We start from the raw sequence: 23,526 nt of genomic DNA, 5'->3' as shown, positions 1-23,526 counted from the left end.
CCTCTCTGCAATCCACTCTTGTTAGCTCAGCCACCATCTTCTTGCTAGCCCCCATTTTTCTGCTAGCCTAGCCACAGCAGTTATATTAGTGGCCAATGGCTCACTGGTTACAGCTGATGGCCAACTAGCCACAGCTGATGGCCATCCAATCACAGTTGATGGCCATTTACTACCTGAGCCAACACCTTTCTATGTGAGGCCGAGAGCCTGGAAACTGCTTTCTGGGGCTCTGTCCTCACAGGCCCACACTAATTACCTCATTTAAACTTGATTACTTGTGTAAAGACCCTACTTCCAAATAAGGTCACATTCTGAGGCGCTGGGGATGAGGACTTCAACATATGGGGGAGGGCACAAAAATCAACTGATAACAGAGGTTATGATAAGAAGAATTCTGGTGGAGTGGTAAAAGTCGTAGAAGCAAAACTGTGAAAGATTGAAGAGTGAATAGAAGGTGAGGAAGTGGAGACAGTAAAGCTGACAAACTTTCAAAAAGTTTAGCTGTAAGGGAAGACAGGGCTGGTGAGATAGTACCTTCAGGGTAACAGAGGAAAGGAGATACTTGAGAATATTTTATATGTGGGAAGAAACCAGCAGGGGAGAAGTTGAAGATCCAGGAGGGAGAGGAGATCTCAGTCTGCCAAGAAATGGGAGGGAGTTGCACTAGAGCTCTCATGGAAACATTAGCTTTGAATTGGAATAGTAGTGCTTCTTCCTTTGAGACTGCAGAGCTTAGTGGATATAAATATTGATATACTTACTGATGAGATGGAAAATGGGAATATGAGAGATGAGAGCATTCATAGAGTGGTGTGGGGACAGAGCCCCAGAAAGCAGTTTCCAGGCTCTCGGCCTCACATAGAAAGGTGTTGGCTCAGGTAGTAAATGGCCATCACCTGTGATTGGATGGCCATCAGCTGTGGCTAGTTGGCCGTCAGCTGTAACCAGTGAGCCATTGGCCACTAATATAACTGCTGTGGCAATGCTAGCAAAAAAAGTGGAGGCTAGCAAGAAGATGGCGGCTGGGCTGGCAAGCGCAGATTGCAGTTAGGATGGTGGGTTGTAGACATTGTGGATCCAGCCTCCAGTGAGAGTATAGTGCCGCCAGAGAGAATATAGTGGTATGACTCCCCTACTTATGGCTCCGTGGGTGTTCCTTTTTGGCCTCACCATGTCCTGAGTTCTTATGTGGGGAGCGGGAGCAGAAACCCTGCCTGACTCCCTGCAAAAAAAATGGCGCAGCGAGCAGTGTCTCCCGCATGACACATGGCGTAGTCGGCAGGATATGGTGCCGGCCAAAGCTCTCCAAAGGACGGTGGAACAGTTTGTGTGTATGAACACTCAGTCTCTAGAAGACCAGGAGGAGCAGCTGCCAGAGAGCTGGACCCCCGTGGAGGGGTTGGAGGACGTGGACGGTTCTCCCACCAGCACAGGAAAAGCCATGCAGCTGCTGGAGAGATGGAGCCCCGTTGAGAGGTGGAAAGATGTGGATGGTTCCCCAACCAGCACAGGCCAGAGAAAGCAAAGGTCGTTGCGGCCCTGTGGGCCGGGAAGTTTCTGCTCAGGCAGCTGGGATGCGGGACTTGTCCCAGGAGGAAAGGCTTGCTGAGTCCTCCATGGGAAATGAGGGTGAGGTCAAGGTTGTCCCTCACCCCCAGGACAGCCCTTGCGAATGACTATGGACTATGGGGAATTGCCTTCCATCCCTAATTTAATGGACAGCTTGACTGTTTGTTTGGGAACATAACACCATGTAGTGGAACTGGCGGATATTTGCTTTTGTGTCTTGACTGGCCACCATTGAGAATATGTAAGCACCTTGATTGTGAGTCTCTGTTGTTCCAGCATGGTACCCTGAGAGGCCCAGAGAGAGTGGCAGTGCCCTGAGATACCCTGGCTGAGTCCAGGAAGTCTGGCTGTGTCCAGAGAGAGTGGCAGTGCCCCAAGAAACCCTCTCTGTGCCCGGGGAGACTGGTGGTGCCCTAAGAAGCCCAGGAAGTCTGTCCTCACCCAGAAGTACTGGTGGTGCCCTGAGAAACCATGGCTGTGTCCGGGAAAACTACTGGTACCCTAAGAAGCCCAGGAAGTCTGGCTGTGCCCAGAAGGACTGGTGGTGCCTTGAGAAACCCTGGCTGTGCCCAGAGAGCCTGGTTGTGTCCAGGATATTGCATTCACCTCAGGCTCCTCGCACAGGGCCCCTCACGGAAGACGCTTGTCATGTAGATTGTGAGGCGAGAGCCTATAGGGGTGGAGTGTGGGAACAGAGCCCCAGAAAGCAGTTTCCAGGCTCTCAGCCTCACATAGAAAGGTGTTGGCTCAGGTAGTAAATGGCCATCAACTGTGATTGGATGGCCATCAGCTATGGCTAGTTGGCCGTCAGCTGTATCCAGTGAGCCATTGGCCACTAATATAACTGCTGTGGCTACGCTAGCAGAAAAATGGGGGCTAGCAAGAAGATGGCGGCTGGGCTGGCAAGCGTGGATTGCAGTTAGGATTGCAGGTTGCGGACAGTGTGGATCCAGCCTCCAGTGAGAGTATAGTGCCGCCAGAGGGAATATAGTGGTATGACTCCCCTACTTATGGCTCCGTGGGTGTTCCTTTTTGGCCTCACCATGTCCTGAGTTCTTATGTGGGGAGCGGGAGCAGAAACCCTGCCTGACTCCCCGCATGACAAATGGCGCAGCGAGCAGGGTCTCCCGCATGACAAGTGGTGATAACAAGCATTCTGGAGTTCGATTTCATGAATTCAAATTTCACCTATGAAGTGTGACCTTTGGAAACTTTTCAACATCTGTAATCTTCAATTACTTCATCTACATAATGGAATTAATAATACTATTTATCTCTAGGGGTTTTGTGAGGATTGAATGAATTATAGAATTATACATACTATACAAGTGTGTCGTGCCGGGAGTCCGGCGGGGGTCTCTGCTCCCGCTCCCCACATAAGAACGCAGGATACGGTGAGGCCAAAAAGGAACACCCATGGAGCCATAGGTAGGGGAGTCATACCACTATATTCTCTCTGGCGGCACTATACTCACTGGAGGCTGGATCCACACTGTCCGCAAACCGCCATCTTCTTGCCAGCCCCCATGTTTCCTCTCTTCTCTCGCGTAGCCACAGCAGTTATATTGTGGCCAATGGCTCACTGGTTACAGCTGACGGCCAACTAGCCACAGCTGATGGCCATGCAATCACAGTTGGCCATTTACTACCTGAGCCAGCACCTGTCTATGTGAGGCCGAGAGCCTGGAAACTACTTTCTGAGGCTCTGCCCCCACAAGTGTTTGCCAACATTATTATTATTTTGTGGAATTTGAGTTAAAATTGACTGCTGAGATTGAGGAGATGGGGCTTGAGTAGTATAGTGAAAATTTGGAATTGTCACCAAGGGGGGAACAGAATAGGTAGTTATAAAGAACAAGTTAAAAGAAAAATGTCAGGCAGCACTGAGGACAGAGCTGAGACTATAAATTATGAATTTGAAGAGGTAGCAATACGCAGGGTAATTTTCTCCGGCTGTGTTCAGCAATCCCTGCTCTAATATCAGGGGAGGCAAATTGTAAGATAGATTTAAGGAGGGCAGTGGTACTCAAACTTTAGTGAACATGAGAATCACCTGGAAAGCTTATTAAACCATAGTGACTGAGCCTTCTCCCAGAATCGCTGATTCTGACCCTGCTCGTCCAGGAACTACATTTTGAGGACCACTGATTTAGGGGAAGGTATCATAAATGGGGGGTGAATTGGTGGAAGAGATGCAGTATGTGGAACAGAGTAAGTAAAAGGATATGAGAGTTGAAGATATTAGTAAAAGAATTGTTTAACTGCTGACCAAGGTGATGGGGGCATTCAGGCTATATAGGGAAAAGTGTAGTATCAGGATAAAAGAAGATGGAGAAGGGTAAGGATCTTTGCAAGTTCATAACCATTACCTCACATTGTGACTCCACATGCTTTTGTTTGTTTACTGATATATTGTTTCCCACCTCTACTAGATTCCAAGAGGACAGGAATCATGTTGTTTTTGTTCACTTCTTTATCCCAAACACCCAGTGCATAATATATGTTCAGTAAAGTTTGTTGTATGTATGAGTGACAAAAGTGGATGCTTTCCCTATGACTCTGTTTGCCTAAGCCCTTCTCATTCCTTGAGATTCAAGCCAAGCCTCAAATTTCCTATAATACCTTCTCTAGTGATCAGCACCTCTGAAATCTTGTAGTTGCTTTTTATTAATCCTACAGTAACACTGATTTTTTTTGGGGGGTGTATAACTGTATGAATTCTAACAAATGTATAAATTAGTGTAACCACTACCATAATTAGGAATTAGAACAGTTACATTCTCCTCTGCCATCCCTGACAACCACTGATCTGTTCATCTCCATAGTTTTTGTCTTTTTTATTTTATATGTGTGTGTATATATATATGTAACATTTTGTTTAACCATTCACAGTTAAAGGACATTTGGGTTATATCTAGTTATGGCTTTTATGAATAAAACTTCTATGAGTATCTGTGTACAAACATCTGTGTGAACATAGTTCTCATTTCTCTATGACAGATACGTATGCTGAGCCACACAATAAGGGATATTTAACTTTTTAAGGAACTGTCAACTTGTTTCCTAGAGTTTCTATGCTATTTTACATTCCCACCAGCAATGTATGAGTGATCCAGTTGTTCTGCATTGTAGTTGGTATTTTGTGTTATTGCTATTTTCTTTTATTTTAGCAATTCTGATAGACAGGTGGTAACATGTCAGTGTAGTTTTAATTCTCATTTTTCAAATAATTTAATACCTTTTATGTGCATGTTTGTCATTCTTGTATCCTCTTTACTAAATTGTCTTCTCAAATTTTTCCCATTTTAATTGGATTTTTGTTTACATATTACTGAGTTTTGCGAGTCTTTATGCATTTTGGATACAAAGGTGAAAGCTTGGATACTATGGTCAGAACAGGCCTCTGTGAGGAAGTAATATTTACACTGATACTTGAAGGATACATAGGAACCAGCCATATTCACAAGATTTCAAAAAAGCTTGAACCATAAATAAAAATACCTGGAGACAGGAATGATTCGGTGTGTTTGAGGAATAAGGAGGAGACAGTACAGCTGCAGCATACTGAGCAGGATGGAAAAGAGTAGGAAATGAATTTGGAGAGATAAACAAGAATCAGAGAGCTCATGTAGAGCTTTTCAATTCATGGTAAGGAGTTTTTATTTTATTCTAATTGCAATGGGAAGCTGTTGCAGGGATATAGCATGGTCTACCTCATATTTTTTTAAAATTACATTTTTTTATTTGGAGCATGTATTATGAAAAGAACCAGTTAGGTGGCCGTTGTAGTTGCCTAGGTGACAGGATAATGGCATAAACTAGGGTAGTAGCAGTGGAGATCAATAGAAGTAAATGAATATGGAATATAGTTTTCAAGTAGATCCCTCAGAACTTGTTGGTGGATATTAGATATGAGGGGAGTGAGAAGAATCAAAGATAACTCCTTTTTTTAAATAAAATTAAATTTAAAAAAAAGAAAAAAAGAAAAGCCATTCAAAAGAGGCAAATAAAATTCAAAAAGAAAAAAAAAATAACTCCTGATTTTAGGCTTTAACAACTGGTGGTCCTATTTACTAAGATAGGACAGACTAGGGGAGGAGTAGATTTGGGGGAGAATTCAAAGATACATTTTGGATATGCTGAGTTTGAGATGAAAATTAGACAAATGGAAGTATCATGTAGGCAGTTGAATAAAGGAGTCTAGCGTTCAGTGTAAAGTTTGGAGAGAAGTTTAGGTAAAGAGAATAACATAATCAAAAGCACAGAGGTATGAAATTATGGGGTATGCTCAGCAGTGAGTAAGTAATTAAGTTTGGCCAGTGTATATTTTGCAGAAGTAGGGAGAGTAAGAGAAAAGAATGAAAAGGTAGGCCAGGGCTGAATTACGGAAGGCTTAGATGCTTGCCTGAAGAGTTTGGAATTTATTCTTTGGATATGAGGGAGCCATTAAAAGTTTTTGAACAGAGGAATGATATGAACAAAGAGAGGGTTTGGAAAGATTAATATCACATAGCAAAAACAATTTTTAAAAAGAGCAGCAAAGTTGGAGAATTAACACCGATTTCTTTTGTTTCACACTTACCAATTTCAAAACTTACTACAAAGCTACAGCAATCAAAACTGTGTGGTACTGGAATAAAGAGATATATCTCAGTGGAATAAAATTGACAGTTCAGCAATAAACACTCACATTCATGGTAGGGGTGGGGTCATCTGAGAGGAGCAACTGGTGTGTTTGTGGCTTTGTTCTCCCCCCAGTAATGGCGACTGCCACACCTCAGCTGCCTCACCTGTGTATCTCCACCTTTGTCACTGGGATTAGCCACAGTGTGCATCTGCTGCTCAGGAACTGTCTCTCTAGTTCTCAGAGATGTAGATATTCTGTTTGTAACCTGACAATCTTAGCTGCAGTTTCTTTTTGGGTCCTATGCTAACTCTGGGAGGGTCCAGGGAGGCGAACTCTGGGAGAGTGCAGGGAGGCGGCCATGCTCTGTGGTTTTGTTTTCTGCTTGGCATTGACTGCTACTAGAATACAGCTGTTGCACTTCTGTGTTCCGTGTCTGCCCAGAGGCCTCTGCCCATCACTGAGTTCAGCCATATTATATGCTGGTCATTCAGGCAGGAATGCTGGGGGCCACAAAGAGTGCACCTGTAGCCTGAATCCTCCCCTCTCCCACAACTGGCAGTGAGCACTGGTTTGTGTCCACAGCACTTGTCTCTGCTCTTCTCCTTTCCCTCCTCCCCTGTTTGCTCTGATCATCCACCTTCAGTTGTTTTGATGCGTAGGTCTCTCAGACATGTTTGGGTGTTGCACAGGGAATCCTTAGTTGAATTATAGCTGTTAAACTTGTTGTAACTTCAAGGGGAGAGCTCATGGGGACCCCTTACACCACCATGCTTTGGACATCACCAAATTGTGTTTTAGTTTTTGTTTGTCTTGAGATACTTTTAAAATTCTCTTTTGATTTCCTCTTTGACTCGATGGCTGTTCGAGAGAATGTACAGTTTTCACATATTTTTGAATATCCATTTTTCTTGCTGTTATGGATTTTTAGTTGTATTTCATTGTGTAAAAATATTAATAATATACTTGGAACTATTTAGACCTTAAATTTATTAAGACTTGTTATGTGACTTAACATGTAATTTATCTTGAAGAATGTTCTGTGTGCACTTGAAAAAAATGTATGTTATTCTGATGCTGTGTGCCAAGTTTCTGTATATGTCTGTTAGGTCCATTTGGGTATAGCATTTTTCAAGTCAGGCATTTGTTGAGTTTCCATCTGAATGTGCTATTATTTTAAGTGGGATATCGAAGTGCCATACTATTATTGTACTGCTGTGAGTTTATGTCTTCAGATCTGTCAGTATTTGCTTTATATACATAGGTACTCTGATGTTGGGTATGTACTTATTTATCATTGTTAAATCTTCTTATTGAATTGACCATTTTATTGTGGCGGCTGGCCCGTCACACTTGGGGCAGAAACCGAGCCAGTCTGCAAGGTTCAGGGTTGCAAGAAACCATGGCTCCCCACATTTTATCATTATAGAATAACATTCTTTACTTCTAGAGACAGTTTTAGACTTAAAATCTTTTTTATATGATATAAGTATAGGCACTCCTGCTTTCTTTTAGTTACAATTTGTGTGAAATATAATTTTCCCATCCCTTCAGTTTCAGCTTATGTGTGTCTGTAAATCTAATATGAGTGTCTTGTAGACAGCATATAATTGAATATAGTTTTTTATTTATCCAGTAAGCTATCTATTCTTGTTGATTGATAAGTTTAATCTATTTATATTTAAGGTAATTATTGAATTTTGAGAACCTACTATAGCGATTTTGTTAATTGTTTTTGCCTGTTTTTCAGTTGGTCAATCTCTTCCTCTCTTGCTATCTTCCTTTATTATTTGATGATTTCTTGTAGTGATTTGCTTTGGTTCTTCTCTGTTTATCTTTTGTGCATTTATTATTGATTTTTTTCTTTGTGGCTATTTTATACATAACATATTTGTAGTTATAATCTTCTACTTTAAGTTGATAACAACTTAAATTTATTTGCATACAAAACAGTACACTTTTGCACTCCTCTATTCCACACTTTGTTTTTCTGTTGTCAATGTTTACTTCTTTTCATGTTGTGCATCCATTAACAAATTTTTATCTTTTAACATTTTATTAGGGTTAAAAGTAATGTATACACCATTATTACAGTAGCATATTATTTTATATATGTCTATATACTTTCTTATGCTTTAGTGTTGCTGTTTAGCATGTTTCCATTTCAATTTGAATAACTTCCTTAAGCATTTTTTATAAGGCATATCTAGTAATGTTGAATTTCCTTAGTTGTTTGTCTTATAAAAATGTTATCTCTTCTCCTTCATTTTTTAAAGTATAATTTTGCCAGGTATATATATTATCCCACTCTCTTTGACCAACAAGTTTTCTGCTGAGTAATCTGCTGATAGTCTTAAGGTTTTCTTATATGTGAGAAGTCACTTTTTCCTTACTGCTTTCAATACTCTCTCTGTGTACTTGACTTTTGGAAATTTGATTATAATATGTCTAGGTGTAGTCTGCTTTGGGATAATCCTGTTTGGGAAATGTTGCGCTTCATGAATTTGTATGTCTGTTCCACTTTTATCATTTGGGAATTTTCAGCCATTATTTTTTAAATAAGCTTTCAGCTCTGTTTTCTCTCTCTCTTTTTCTCCTTCTTCTTGTTCCCCTTCCTCCTCCTCCTTCTTTTCTTTTCCTCCTCCTCCTTCTTCTCCTTCTTCTTCTTCTATAACTCCCATGATGCATATATTGATTGCTTTTATGATATCATGTAAATCCCATAGGCTTTCTTCACTCTGTAATTTGTTCTGCTTTTTTCTTCTGTGACTGGATAATTTCAAATGAATTGTATTCAAGGTCACAGATTCTCTCTTTTGTTTGATCAAGTCTGCTTTTGAAGCTCTGCATTGTATTTTCCATTTCGTTAATTATGATTTTAAGCTTCAGAAATTCTGTTTTGTTCTTTTTCTATTATTTCTATCTTTTTGTCGAACTTTTCATTTTGTTCACGTATTGTTATCCTGATTTCATTGGGTTGTCTGTGTTCTCTTGTAACACACTGAACTATGTTAGAACAACTATTTTGAATTATTTGTCATGCAATTTGTAGATCTCCATTGCTTTGGGATTGGTATTTAAAAATTATAGTTTTCCTTTGATGGTGTCATGTTTCCTTAATTATTCATGTTTGTTATAGCCTTGCATTGATGTCTCCACTTTTGAAGGATTAGACACCTTTTCCAGGCTTTGTAGACTGGCTTCCATGGGGAAAGACCTTCACCTATGATTGGGTGTAAGGGTGCCAGCTGGGTGGGGGAAGAGCAGCTTTGGCCCTGTAGGTGTTCAGCATTGATTTTTGGCTCTAGGGAGGGCACAGTGGTATAGTCTCCATGTACCTCCATCAGCTGAGGTCAGTGTCAATGAATACTGTAGTGGTCCTCAGTGTCCACGTCTGAAGGTGTCCACAGTGGCTATTGGAGTCCTCAGTGGTGAAGGCTACTTGGAGTCTCCTGTTCACTTTTCCCCCATGGGGCAGAGTCATGGCTGAGGATATTCCTCTTGGCACCATGTCTAATATGTGGGTGCACATGCAGCAGCTCTGGTTAACATGTAGGATGCACATAAAATATCAGTGGCTCCAGAATTCTGTGGTGTGGGCCCACTCACTGTTTCAGTGGTGCTAATGTCTTGAGGGAGGGACAGCACTTGTTGGGGGAGAGGTGCCAAGTTGCAGCTAATTCTGATGGGGAGGGAGCAACAGTGGCTCTTTCTGGATAGGGGAGCTAGATCAGAACTGGCTCTTGTTTGGGGGGCTGAGTATCACCACCTCCTTGTGCATGGGGGTTCAGTGCAGCAGTGGCTCCTTCACTGGGGGAACAGAGGAGTGGTGGCCCCTTGTAGGGGAGGGCATCAGCAGCTCCTTCTTGGGGAGGTTGGGATGTTGATAACTTCTTCTGGGGGAAAAGTGTCAATGGCTCTCTTGTTGGGGAATGGAAGCAGTTCCTTCTCAGGTGTGTGTGGAACAGTCACAGCTCCTTCTGGGGAAGGACAGAACATCAATGGCTCCTTCTTCTGGAAAATGCAGCATTGATGGTTCCTTTTCATGAGGAGGATGTGGAGGGACAGCAATTCCTTTTTGGTAGGGTAGGCAAGGATTGGCATTGGCTCCTTCTGAAGAGGATGCAGTGATGATGGCTCCTTCTAGGGATGTAGAATGGTGGCAGCTCCTTCTCAGAGAGGGGGAGGAGGGGGCGACACAGCAGCTGTGGATCCTTAATCTGAAAGCAGAGCATGTGTGGCACCATGTGGGGAAAAGAAGATTGGCAAGTGCTCCTTGGGTAAGGTACAGGGAAGTAGCTCCTTCTTGGGGAGGGGGAAGGGCAGTGGAGAATCCTTTTTGGTGAGCAAGGTGATGGCAGCTCTTTCTTGGGGAAGGCAAAGCAGTTACAGCTTCTTCTAGGATTGGGGAAGAGTTGTGGTTGCTCCTTGTAGAGCTGGCAGAGGAGCATGGACTCCAGGCAGCTCAATCAGCTGGAGTCGGCATCAAGAAAGACTTCCTGGTGGTGAGGGCTGCTGGGATCCTCCTGCTGTCCTTTTCCCCAGTGGGGGTTCCCTCTTGGTGCCTAGCTGTGCCAGATTGAGGTGATATAGTAAGATACTTCCTACACTTTATTATATGGCCATTTTCATTTTCCTTCCTTCCTTCCTTCTTTCCTTCCTTCCTTCCTTCCTTCCTTCCTTCCTTCCTTCCTTTCACTCCACTGGTTTGCTACAGGTTCCTTATTTTATTCTGGAGTGCTCTCAGAGCTATTTTTGTGGGCATATAATTTATTTCTTATTTTTGTTGTTATTGTGGGAGAAAATGAGCAACGGGACCGCCTTAGTCTGCCATCTTGTTTATGTTATTCCTGTAGTATTCAATTTGTATAAAATGTTCATAATGGGCAAGTCTACAGAGACATAAAGTAGATTGGTTGCTCAGGGCTTGGGTGAGTGTATGGATTAGGGAATGATGGCTAGGGAGTGCAGGGATTTTTCTTTCTTTTTGGTGACAATGATTCTTTCTAAAATTGATTGTGTTGATGGTTATTAAGTTCTGTAAATATACTAAAGAATTGAATTATATACTTTAAATGGGTGAATTTTATGGTATGCAAATGATATCTTGATAAAGCTGTTATAAAAATTAATATGGCATCAATCAGAAGATAAATAAGAGAGGGCAAAACTTGGAGGCAGAGAAACATGTTAGGATGTTTTGTAATAATAGTCCCATTGAGAAAACAAGGGTCTATATTAGGGCAAGAATATTAGGAATTGAAAAGAAAAGAGTATAGCTGAAAATATATATTGTAGAGTTACAATCAGTAGGACTTTCCATTTGGTTGGATGATTTATGCATGAAGGTAGTAAGACTAGAAGACTAAAGTTTTAACTCTGGGTAGCTAAGATGATTTTGATGTCTTTACTACACACTGGGAGCACAGAATGAGTAACAGAATTCTGTGAAGTGAGTTCATAACAATTTTCAGTTTTTGATGTGCTGTCAGGACAATCTTCAAAAGATGCCCAAGTATCTTACTGAAAATGTCAGATTGGAGCCTAGTGAAAAGGGAAGTCTGGCTAAATATTTAAGAATCATTAAATATGTAGAATATAATTGACATCAGAAAGGTGGCTGAAAGCTTCCTTGGAGAGAGTGTGGAAAAAGAGGAAAAGGGAACTGGAGACAGAGCCTTGGGAAAACAGATCTATACAGGAGGCAGCAGCAGGAAAAGAACAAAACAGAACCAAGGAAGGGAGTACATTAAAAGCAGAGAGAACAGTAGCAGAACTGCCTTACCAGGATTAGGCCTGGACTTTTAATGATAGGGTTAGTAGAAGACAGGCTGAGGGTGTCCCAGAAAGGAGAAGAACAAAGTCACAAAAACAAAATGGAGACTGGTATGAAAGTGATGAGGAATGATCTTAAAAGTCTTAGGAATCACCCACCACATTGTCTTGGGAAGGCCTGGTAGTTGGGAGAAATTTCTGACCTCGTCCAACTGGAGATCCCTGTCACCCTTCCTAGGTGAGGTTCTCACTTACAAATGGAACATCCCAGAGAGATCTGGCCCTGGACCCAATGATTCTGCTTGTGTTTCCTGGATTTATTATTCTGCAGTAGATCCCATCAAGGTAAATATAATATTGACTTCCTGGAGGTAAGTCTAAAAAGTGAGCAGAATGATCAGCAAAAAGAACCTATTAAATAGGTGTAATAAGAAGCCCATCCCTGAAATACTAAAGCCTAGGATTTGGGGAAAATTTCTTAAATGCTTGGCTTATTTTAATAGACAGGACGAGGAATGAAGGAAATAGGTAGCACCACTTGTTTGCCCTAAGAATTTTCTTCCTTGTTTCTTCTTGGATCCTATAAGGCAATATGATGTAATTTAAAAAGCCTAGGATTGGTTGTCAAGAGATTGGGGTTCTAGTCCCAAATTTGGTTTTATCTTACCTTTGGAGTGACTTCAGACAAGTCATTCTGCTTCTGTTTTGTCATCTGGAAAATTAGTTTATCTCTCTATCCACCCATCCACAGCCAGATCTCAGCAATCATTTACTGAGTGCCTACTATACTTTTGGCATTTCACTTGGTTCTTTAGATGATACAATTGTAAGACAAAGTTCCCATCCTCAAAGAGTATGATCTAGTTGGGGAGACAGATAACTATAAACATAATGTTATTTATATATATCTATCTATCATCTATCTCTCTATTCATCTCTGTTAGCAGTTCTTTAAAACCACATAATAGTTCTATGGGGGTCTCTGAGAGTGATTACTTCTGCTTGGATAAGGGTATGAATGAGAGGGAAGCAGGAGAAAGCCTCACAGTAAATGGAAGATACATGTATTCTGAGACTTAAAAGATGAAAAGCAGTATGCCATAAGATAAGGAATATGGTAGAGGGGAGGACATTACAGGAAGGAGAAATAGCATGAGAAAGGTACTGGATTGTGAAAGTTCTTGGTGGGTTTGGAGATCAATGAGTAGTCTAGCCTAGCTAAAACATAGGTTATATAACACATCTTACCTGTGTCCCAAGATGATTGTGAGGATGAATTCAGCTAACATAGTGGAGGTGCTTATAAATATACGATATTATGATGAAGTTCTGAGGGCAGAGTGGGCTTGGATGTCAGCCTGGCTTCCCGTAGAACACTGCATGCAGGTCAACCTCATTTTTTTTACTCTCTCCCCCTTCCTCCCATTCTCAGGACATGTATAGTGGCCTGGTGGGGCCCTTGGCCATCTGCAGGAAGGGAATCCTGGAGCCCCATGGAAGACGGAGTGACATGGACCAAGAATTTGCCTTGTTGTTCTTGATCTTTGATGAGAACCAGTCATGGTATCTAGAGGAGAATGTGGCAACCCATGGACCCCAGGAGCGAGGACATGTTAATCTACAGGATGAGACTTTCTTGGAGAGTAATAAAATGCATGGTCTGTAGAAAATAATCTACCCACCTTCCATAGAAATCCCACATGGGGATATCTGATGGATCCATTACTATATGAGGGAGCATAATTCCAGAAAGGATGGGAAGGTAGAAAGTTGGAATAAGGACAAATTGGAATAAATGTCTCCAACTATTGTACATTTGTTTATATACACAAAACATATATTTGGTCCATATTAGATCAGGTACCCAGAAAATAGAAAGCTGACTCTGTAAAGTTGCTGTAATGACACCAGCACATTTTAACATATTACAGAAGGCAAGGTGGACATTCAATGTATTTAATGACCCTCAATGTATTTGGTGAGCTAGCTGCTCAGGGCTCCTCTGCTTCAAAATCCTGAGTTTAGCCTTTCAATATCATTTATTTACCACTCTAGATCTGATATCTAGTTTTTCAATATAGACAGATGGACAGCTTGTCTTTTAGTCTATTTTTTAAAACAAAGTTCAAATTACAGATGGAATAATTGGAGAAGAGAGACTCAAAGAGTAGTATACTGTGTTTATATAATATACAAGGAAGAGTTTTTTGATTCTTGAATAGGTTTTGGAGGGAAATTGCACATCCAAACCTTCCTTTGTTATAAAGATATGTGTATCTCTTCAAAAATGAGAGAAAATCTCAAATAAGAGGGAGAACTTAAATGCAGTGGAATGGATGAAATGATTTCTCACTATCCCTTCTAACATAATATTTCTTTGATCTGAAGATAAGGTGTGACTTTGATAATGACTCTAATGAAATTCAAAAGTAGTATCTCATTGTCACACAGATTCGTTATTTTCCCCTTGATGGAGATATGAGTGGTTCACACTGGAACATGATTCACAAACTTTATTAAGTGAACTATTTAGCTCCTGTCAAATCAGAGAAATAAATTTCCCAGGACAAAAAGGGAGTGAGTCCAGTTAGATCTTGCTAGTGCAGGGCTTGGGCTAATGCCCATCTCCAGATCTGATTGTTTATATGTTCATTCATCCGAAGTCTTCGGGTATTAATCCATCTACCTATTTGTCTATCAGATATTTGTTGAGCACTTTCTGAGTGCTGGCACTGGAGATAAAAAGTTAAATAATGTTGAGGTCTGGGGACAAATAAATAATACCCTTCTCTTCCCTTCCTGACTCCTGAACCAATTGAGAAAGAGAAATAGATTAAATGTGATCTTACTGAGAAGGCTAATTGGAAAACTGAGTTTAGTTCTGCAATTAAATAGGCTTGCTAATACTCCTTCTGTAATAGATAGATTTTCCACTTTGTTATTGACAAAGTGGGCAGGATCTTTACCACAATGGAATAGTAAATCTATTTGCACCCCTTTCTGTGGTCAGACTGATCCAAGAGAGAGCAGATTCAGAAAAGGCTGAGTTGTGTATGTTTATTTCCTTTTATCAAATTCATAATTTGGTGGAGGTAAATACAGAGATATGCTATAAGTGTTCTTTCCATTATTTCCCCTTGTGGTGTAAAGTAGAAATGACCTTCCCTCTATGAGAACTTGAGAAGTGACGGATTATGTCCTGGGCATAATCCTGGCAGTGTTAATTATCATGGCAATGAGTAGTTTGTGGACTTCGAAGTATAGGATATAGCCTGGGACAGGCAGATGATGAGGCCCATGCATTAATACCATGATTAATTCCAGATAAGTGACTAGTGTTTTTTGAAACATTTATTTTAGGTTCAGGTGTCTGTTGGGTGTTCTGAAGAATACAAGTGAACTATAGTGCTATAGTATATACACTCATTTCCTGGTTACTAGGAACCTAGGGTCTGATTGGGGATATGAGCTCCCACAAATTAAAAGATAGGTAAATCTAGAAGGCAATTTCTGGTGAGTTCCAGAGTGGTAAGACAGTACTGGATAAGTTCAAAGGTGGAAGGGGATGCAGAGAATGAGAGATACTAAGGGAAACTGATTAAAGATATGTTCTTGAAGGAGGTAAAAGTTTGAACTTTGAAAAGATGAATGAAAGGAGGCAGGATTTCTGGGAGGGAAAATTAAAAACATGAGGATGGACACAAAGAACATGCAAATTAGGCTATATGGGTGGTGGTGAATAAATCACCCTAATTAGAATAAGTGTGTTGGATAATGGGAGATGAGTCTGGGGAAATGTTTGGGAGCTATATTTTGAAGGATCACGTTGACTGAGCCATGGACTTAATCTTTTCGGCAGGAGGGAGCTAGTAAAGTAGTTTAAGCAGCAGAATGACATGGTCATATTTGTTATTTAGAAGACCACTCTTATAACACCAAAGTGGAAGGTAGACTGGAGGGGGACAAATGGAATAAAAATGAGAGAAGTTAGGAGACTATTGCTATCATCAGAGATGATAAGGACTAGTCTTAGGGCAGTGGCAATGGGAAGTCAAAATGAGAGATATGAGACTTTTTATTCTTTTACAGCCATTAATGGAAAGCTCTATGCCAACCTCAAGGGTCTTACCATGTACCAAGGAGAACGAGTGGCCTGGTACATGCTGGCCATGGGCCAAGATATTGACCTGCACACTGTCCACTTCCATGCAGAGAGCTTCCTCTATCGGGTGAGCTGGAAAGAGGACTGAGTCCCTTAGGGGTGATTAGAGGAGTGTTTAACAGCTATTGAGGAGGAAGGGAATAGCAAAGAACAAGATAAAAATCAGTCGTGGTGAACACATAATGTGAGATATAAATGATGTATTACAGAACTGTACACCTGAAATCTATGTAACTTTACTAACAATTGTCACCCCAATAAGCTTTAATTTAAAAAAATCAGTTAAAAGAGGAGAGGTCTTGTACATGGAGCACTGACCTGGGAATTCTAGTTTGGCTGTGTATCCCAGGGTCACTTCTCTCTAGGCTTAGCTTTCCACTCTGATATAGAAGAAACAAGTGGCTTGTTTATGGGGTAAGAATATTGAAGGAATCATTGTAACTGAGTCTCAGTCAAGGACTTGAGACACAGTGAGTAGTTATCCTAATATATGGGAATTTCAGAGGGTGTCTCAGAATCTCTGAAATTTCTTAATCCATTGTAAGAAGAGCTTGAATTCAGGAGCTACATGGAAAAACATACAGTTTTTGAAGAAGATTTAGTCTTAGAAAAGGGGACAGAATTGGAGGCATTCATATAAATATGAAGATCTAGAAGTGCTGATGAAGGTGAGGGCAAGAAAGATAAGCTAATTTGAGTTCCATTGCTAAAGTAAATATGTGGCTCCTTCCCAGGGGTCAAGGCTTAAGATGAATTACCCAGATTTCAGCCTGCTGAAAAGTGCGGAGATACTAGTTTTTAGCCCCCTAAAGGAAGTTGCAATGTCTTTTACTTTGGGACACTTTAAGAATAAGTAGTAGAAGAGAGAGTCCCCTCTACTGATTCAGTGTGTGTGTGTGTGTGGGGGGGGTTCATAAGGAAGATGGATAAGGTGGATTCTTTAAGCTCCTCTCTGGTCTATGAATTGGTCCCATGTCCCTGATGTGGACATCCAAGCCTTTTAATTTCTATAAACTCTGAAATGCCCTTTATACCCTTCACGTCCTCTCTTCTACCCCCAATCTCTCTTGCAGAATGGAGAGAGCTACCGGGCAGACGTGGTGGATCTATTCCCGGGGACATTTGAGGTTGTGGAGATGGTGGCCAGCAACCCTGGGACATGGCTGATGCACTGCCATGTTACTGACCATGTCCATGCTGGCATGGAGACCCTCTTTACTGTCTTATCCCAAAGAGGTAAGGCCTAACTACCCAAGATGTGCCATCTTCTAGCACTTTGTCTTGCCTATAGAAACCAGATAATCCCAAGAAGTCTTTTACCTGTCCTTCTAATCCCAGAATAACCAGGACTTAAGACAGAGCATGCCCCTAGGTGTTCTCCCATGCAATATTTATCATTCTCCATTGCTTCCTTGCTCCTGCCCCCTTCTAATTTCTTTGACACCTGTTGAGCTCACTTCAGTTGAACGAGCCTGAAACTGGTTGGACTCTAGTCATTGATGCTTAGTGTAGATTTTCTTCCTTTCAAATATATTTAATTTGTATAAAGATGTATTATTTTAGAACTCATTAGAGTCACTGACTATTTCAAGGAATTTTGCTAATGAATCTGTTTATGAAAAAGAAGAAATAATTGTAACAGTCACTCCTTAATTGATTTGTCTTGTAGGGCTTATGAAAGGCAGTTCTTTATTTCCTGGAACAATACTGTCTAAAGCTAAAAATAGATATTGGCTTTCTATTACAGCTTATCCCAGACAGAGTTGCTACCAAGAGTAAAACAAGGTTTTTCCTTTTTTTTTTTTTTTTAATATGGAGAGAGAATACCTGGGCTAGTTTCTTGGACGTGGGGGATAGTTTCTTTACCAGTGAATCTTTGTTAGTCACCAAGAATGTAGATGGGTAGGCTGTGTTGGATTTTATGCTTTTGACTTATTAAAGGGTTAAGTGTCTCACTTCTTAAGCCTTTGACCTGAGTCCAGTCTACAGCATCATCCCCCTTCCAAGAAGCAATGTGAAACTTCCTGGGGCCCACAGGAATCCAGAAATATTTTTTCTCCTTTGCTTTTTAAAAAAATGTAATACTGCTTTGAAAAGTGGTGGTATTGAGATAGATATTCTGCAATTGCCAGCCATTCGCACTCTGTCAGCAAGAATAAATAGTGGTAGAATGTCTTCAGATGTTCAAACAGGCTTAGTAAACCAGGGTAGAGATTACAACTCTGCTGTTTACCCCCAGCAAGGGAAACAAATAATTGTACATCATTTCCTGTATGTTTTAAAAAGCTTTCTTTTTGGTAATCCATACTGCTAGAATGTGGTTTCCACTTACTACTCCAGTACTATTCCCCATCACCCACATAAGCACACAGAATTCTTTGTTATGTTCTGTCAGTCCTTAGAATCAAGTCAAGTGATGAATTGATGTGTCATCAAGATGCTGTAAATCTAAGATAACAGGTTGTCTCCATGTGTAATAATAGGTCATCTCAAATATGGACCATTTAATAGATAAGAGACTATCTCAATTCCTATAATCAGGAAACTTCCATGAACAATGATAGCTCATATCTATGACACCAAGCCAGCCTATAAACCTTACTTATTTGCTTTTTTGTTTGTTTATACCCCACTGTGGCCAAATTCTATATTGCTCCAACCACATACGTGTTAACAGGCCAACCAGAGGGAAGGTTGAAGAGAGACAGGGAAGACAGAACTAATTGTTGGAAGAAGGTTCCTGGTGAGGAGGCATAGGATGAAAACAAGAGCTGAAAAGAAAGATTAGACTGTAGTAAGGTCATTGCTTCTACTCAAAGAAGAGAGTCAACAGAAAATAAAAGGATCAATATATAGGTTTGGGTGTGGGGCTTACCAGAGGTAAAATATTTCTGTCTTATGATCTCTGTTTCATCTGTGATGGAGGAGCCAAAGTCATCTGAAGAGCGTGAAGGATAGGTGGTCAGGTAAGGGGCTTGAAGAAATTGGCCAAAGTTTTGAAATAACCACTCTGGGAAATAGGGGGGGGAAGTTTACTCTTAGCGATGGGAAATAAATTCATTATTGCCAGCAGCATGAGAGCTTAATTAATGTTGTACACAAAAAATACTGATCTTCACAGTTGTATGATTTTTCTCCACCAACATTCAGCATACCAGACAAAATACAGGAAAATTATAGGTACTGGGATTTTTATAGATGGTTATAACACTCCTGGTAAGTCAGTAGTTGAGGTGACATACCATGGAATTTAGCCTGACCTGGAATGGAAGAAGCAATAGGATAAAGCTGGTAGGTTGGGGAGAAAATGGAAGGGTACAGGAGTTAGCAGTCTTCATGAGAGAGAAAGCAGGTGAAACGGAATAGATAGCATTAGAGCATTGAAAGGGTAGAAGGCTCTTTTTAGATTTTAGATTTCTGAGATGGAGCAGTTCTGCATAACAAGTCCTCTGTGATCATGGGAATGGTTGATAGAATTGGAGTAGATGTGAAAATTGTTGGAGTTAAGAGTTCCAGAAATTGTGAGGCTTGAGTGTTAGATGGGTCAATACTGAGGAAATGGTAAGAACTGAGGAAGAGGAAGACAGAACCAGATATGAGTGAAAAGAACCGCAAGGTAACAGTGACAAGAAGTGGTTGTGTGTTTTTTTTAGCCAAATAATATGAGCCTCAAAAAAGATAGACTTTTACAAAAAGGAGAGAAATAATAATCTTAAAGCACTATTGAGAGGCTGTAAAAGAAGCATAGTCCTCAGAGAAGAACCCATCGTCATTAAAGCAAGAAGAGGAAGAAGTATTCTGAGAAGAGGTTGAACATGTAGGGATGTAAATTTGACAAGGAGCAGGTGATTCCTGAATGGAGGGTGTAAAGAGTGGCAAAGAGAGGAATAATGGTGATAGAAGAAGTGACAATAAATATGCAAATAATGCTGTGGTATGGCTTATCTTTTGTTCTCCTAAGCCTATGCTCTTGCTCATATTTTGTGTCACTACTCAAAATCAAATTTACATACCAATATTGACTTTGACCATAAGTTATTTAATTCCAGGTACCTTCACTTTGGTTACTATACCACAGGGAAATTCCTCCAACCAATGCCAAACTCCAACAGTGAGCCTGTGGATTGATAGGAAGAATAATAGGACTAATGTCTTCTCTTTTTTTTTCTCCCCAGAACACTTAAATACTATCACCACCATCAACAACAAGGTTGGAAAAGGTAGGGTGAGTAATGAACAGAATGGGTAGTTATGTGTGGTGTGCATTTGTGGGGAGGTGCAGTATCTCTAAAATATGGTATTCACATGACTGAAACATGGGCCACAATGCTAGCAGGAAACATCCTGAGATTACTGCAAGATTTCAGAAGCCAGGAATCTAAGGTTCAGCTTCCCTCAGTAAGTTTATTCTCTCTGGTCCCCACCCCCCAGCCTCCTGAGTTGAGGAAAACAACCTCATCCCCAGTTGAAGGCTGCTATCTTAGTCTCCCACCTAGTGTGTGAGTGAGAAGAAAATTCAAGGTCTTGCTGAGTTGGACATGAAGAAGATGTAGCACAGACATGAATTCTCCATAGGGACACTGTGAAACTAGAACAAATACCATGGTGTTGGCACAAGGTATTTTTGTTTTTACATCTATGGAATACCAAATACTTGACTCTTTGGAACCAGCCATTTCTGCCCTTCAATAAAATACAGATTATTGTTCTATCTAGCCTAGATCCAAATAGTGCTTTCACTATCCACCCCATTTGTACCTGAACTGAGAAAGATTCAGAAAGCTATGAGAGCTAGAAGAGACATTGGAGGTCATCAATTTAGTCTGGAGGTTTTAAAGCTGTGTTTGGAAAATTCCTAATGATCTTCCTAAGTATCTTATAGACTGTCAACCAGGGGACTCAGTATATCCTGGAAGGGTTGGAAAGAGGTAAGGTGAGGCTGAAAGAGTGAAGCACTATGCATACATATGTATGTATTTCATTTTCTGTCAGTTCTGTAAGAACATATGTTCATCCAGTTATACATTCATTAAACAGGTGCTGAGTGTCAGGAATGCCAAAACAAGTAAGACATAGATACTACTTGCCAAGAAATTTGTTTCTAAAAATGAAACGAGACACAGAAACAATAATTGCAGTGCTGGATGCTGGATGTTGTAAAAAAGGCAAATGATAATAACAGCTATCAATTATTGTACATTTGCTATATTTCAGGTGCTATGCTAAATATTTATGAATATTAACTCACTTAAACCTCACAATAAACCTGTGAATTATGTATGGTTATTATCCACTTTTTTAAAAAAGAGGTGACTGAAGTACAGAAGTAAATAGGTCACTTGGCCCAAGCAAGTAAATTGTGGGAATAAAAACAGTACAGATATTTGAGAACACAGAATAAAAGACCATTCATTAACTGTCCAGTTGAATTGAATAAATCTTTAGAGACTTATAACATTTAAGCTGGAGAAAAATGGTGAGTAGGAAGAAAGTGTGTTCAGGCAAAGCAAACAGCATGAGGAAGTCATGGAGGCCTTAAAAAGGAACACCTATTCTGGGAAACAAAGAATGAATTGCTATAGCTGAAGAGTAGTAGATAAGACTAGAAAAGTACATTAGAGCCTGGAATGCCTGGCTTGAGTCCGAGCCTTACTCCATAGGTAAATTGGAGATCATCAAAAGCTTGCATACAAGGAACTAATACAATCAAGAATTTCACCTGAAAAGATCATAATATCAGTGTTTACCATGGCTCAAAGAGGTAAGAGACCAGACAGCACAGTGGCAGGCTATTGTCATGGTCCAATAGTCCAAGTGAGCATTGATAAGCTGGATCATTTTGTCAAACTTCTTTCTTGGAGTTTCTACTTACTGCTCTCAATTCTCTACTCTGGAACCATGCAACCAAAACCAATTCTTTTGTTATTATTTTTTCTACATCATAGGCCTTTATATATTTAAGAAATATATATTTCTACTCTGATTCTTAGTTCTTTTCATAGGGAGATTGAGGCCTTAATGATTGCTAAGTACTTTCTGAGCTGTGAAATCATGTTACTCCAATTCCCTGTAACTTCTGAATCTGTTTTAATCAGCTAGTCTTTTGAGGGATAGGGACAGTTCCTCTGTTTTATTTTGGTGGACTTATTTCTCCTCTTCCAAGACTGCAAAAGGTGCCCATTTGGAGTACACTCCAGGACAAGGTGCCCATTTTCTTTTTGTTCCATTTCAGCAACAATCCCCAGAGACATTGGAGAAGGCAATGTGAGGATGCTGGGCATACAGATCCCTGTAAAGGATATCGAGATACTGGCTTCAGTCTTGATTGCCATCGGTGTCATTCTCCTGTTTGTTGCTCTTGCTCTTGGTGGTGTAGTCTGGTACCAACATCGGCAGAAAAAGCTACGGCGCAACAGAAGGTCAATCCTGGATGACAGTTTTAAGCTTCTGTCCCTCAAGAAGTAACATCTGGATCCTAGAACTGCACATCTGGAATACACTCCCAGTAGGCCGAGGACTAGAAGCTGACCCCACAGTCAAAGAGGCATGGGTAGTAGAGAGGCAGAGGAGGGAGGAAATCAAACTTGTCTGGGTATTTTTTCACTTATTTATTTACATGGAAATGGTGTACTTTCTCTTATTCTTTAGTTTATTTGCTCCCCTTGGGCACTTGGGGGTGTGTCCCCTAGCATCTTATATCACAAATTTCAACAGCTAGATTATATCACCAGTGACATTTGGAAGGTCTATAAATTCCTAGCAAACTGATCCTTTTCACAAAGTAGATGCCAAGAGTAAAACACATTAATTAGGTTTCTACTGCTTTCTATGACCTAGGCAAGTTCACTCTGAACCAAGCTTAAGTGAGCTGTGACGGTAATCCACATCTGAACTAAAGACTAAGAACATGGGCATAATAGGGGAAAGGGTGGGGTGAGATTTGAAGATCCAAATTGTAGTTTGATTCTTCTTGGAAGTGAATTACTTTAGAAAAGTAGGTGGATGGTAGTTGCCATGAGCACTTGTAACCTCTGAATCCAGAAGCTCCTCAGCAAGCCATTCTCCAAGTTCCTGGCATAGTCACGCTGAAAGGAATGCTGAGTGTCTTTTCCATATTTTATGCAGAAATCCCTGTCCATTAAAGTACTTGTTAGAATACTGTAAGAGTGAACTTGGTGATTTTGATGGTTCCTGTGGCCTCTGGAAGGTTGTGACTGTGATTGAAACAAAGAGCACTCAGTGGTGGAGGAGATGGGTGGGTGTAGAATGGGTCTACTTATCCTATGTGGAGCCTGCAGGTTTGTGTTTTGGAAATTAAAACCTGTCCCAGAGGAAGTCTCAAATTCAGAGCAGTGGGTACCATCTTTTGGCCTATAGATACCAAAAGTCTTCTGAG

General features: G+C 40.6%; 1 protein-coding gene across 6 annotated transcripts in view; it reads left to right on the top strand.

Annotated features, from left to right (window-relative positions):
• Positions 1-23,294, top strand: part of HEPH (hephaestin) — an 88,026-nt gene extending 64,732 nt beyond the window's left edge. For all 6 annotated transcript variants that reach the window (XM_019717518.2, XM_019717521.2, XM_019717522.2 and 3 more), the window contains exons 16-21: positions 12,207-12,313; positions 13,401-13,626; positions 16,058-16,197; positions 17,204-17,366; positions 20,306-20,350; positions 22,363-23,294. In XM_019717518.2, the coding sequence (XP_019573077.2) occupies positions 12,207-12,313; positions 13,401-13,626; positions 16,058-16,197; positions 17,204-17,366; positions 20,306-20,350; positions 22,363-22,595 (914 nt within the window). In that variant the 3' untranslated portion in view covers positions 22,596-23,294. The remainder of the gene's footprint in view (positions 1-12,206; positions 12,314-13,400; positions 13,627-16,057; positions 16,198-17,203; positions 17,367-20,305; positions 20,351-22,362) is intronic.
• Positions 23,295-23,526: the final 232 nt, after the last annotated feature.

The sequence above is a fragment of the Rhinolophus sinicus genome, chromosome X (assembly GCF_036562045.2).
Source record: "Rhinolophus sinicus isolate RSC01 chromosome X, ASM3656204v1, whole genome shotgun sequence".
Lineage (NCBI taxonomy): Eukaryota > Metazoa > Chordata > Mammalia > Chiroptera > Rhinolophidae > Rhinolophus > Rhinolophus sinicus.
This window is presented reverse-complemented; position numbering and strand designations above follow the sequence as displayed.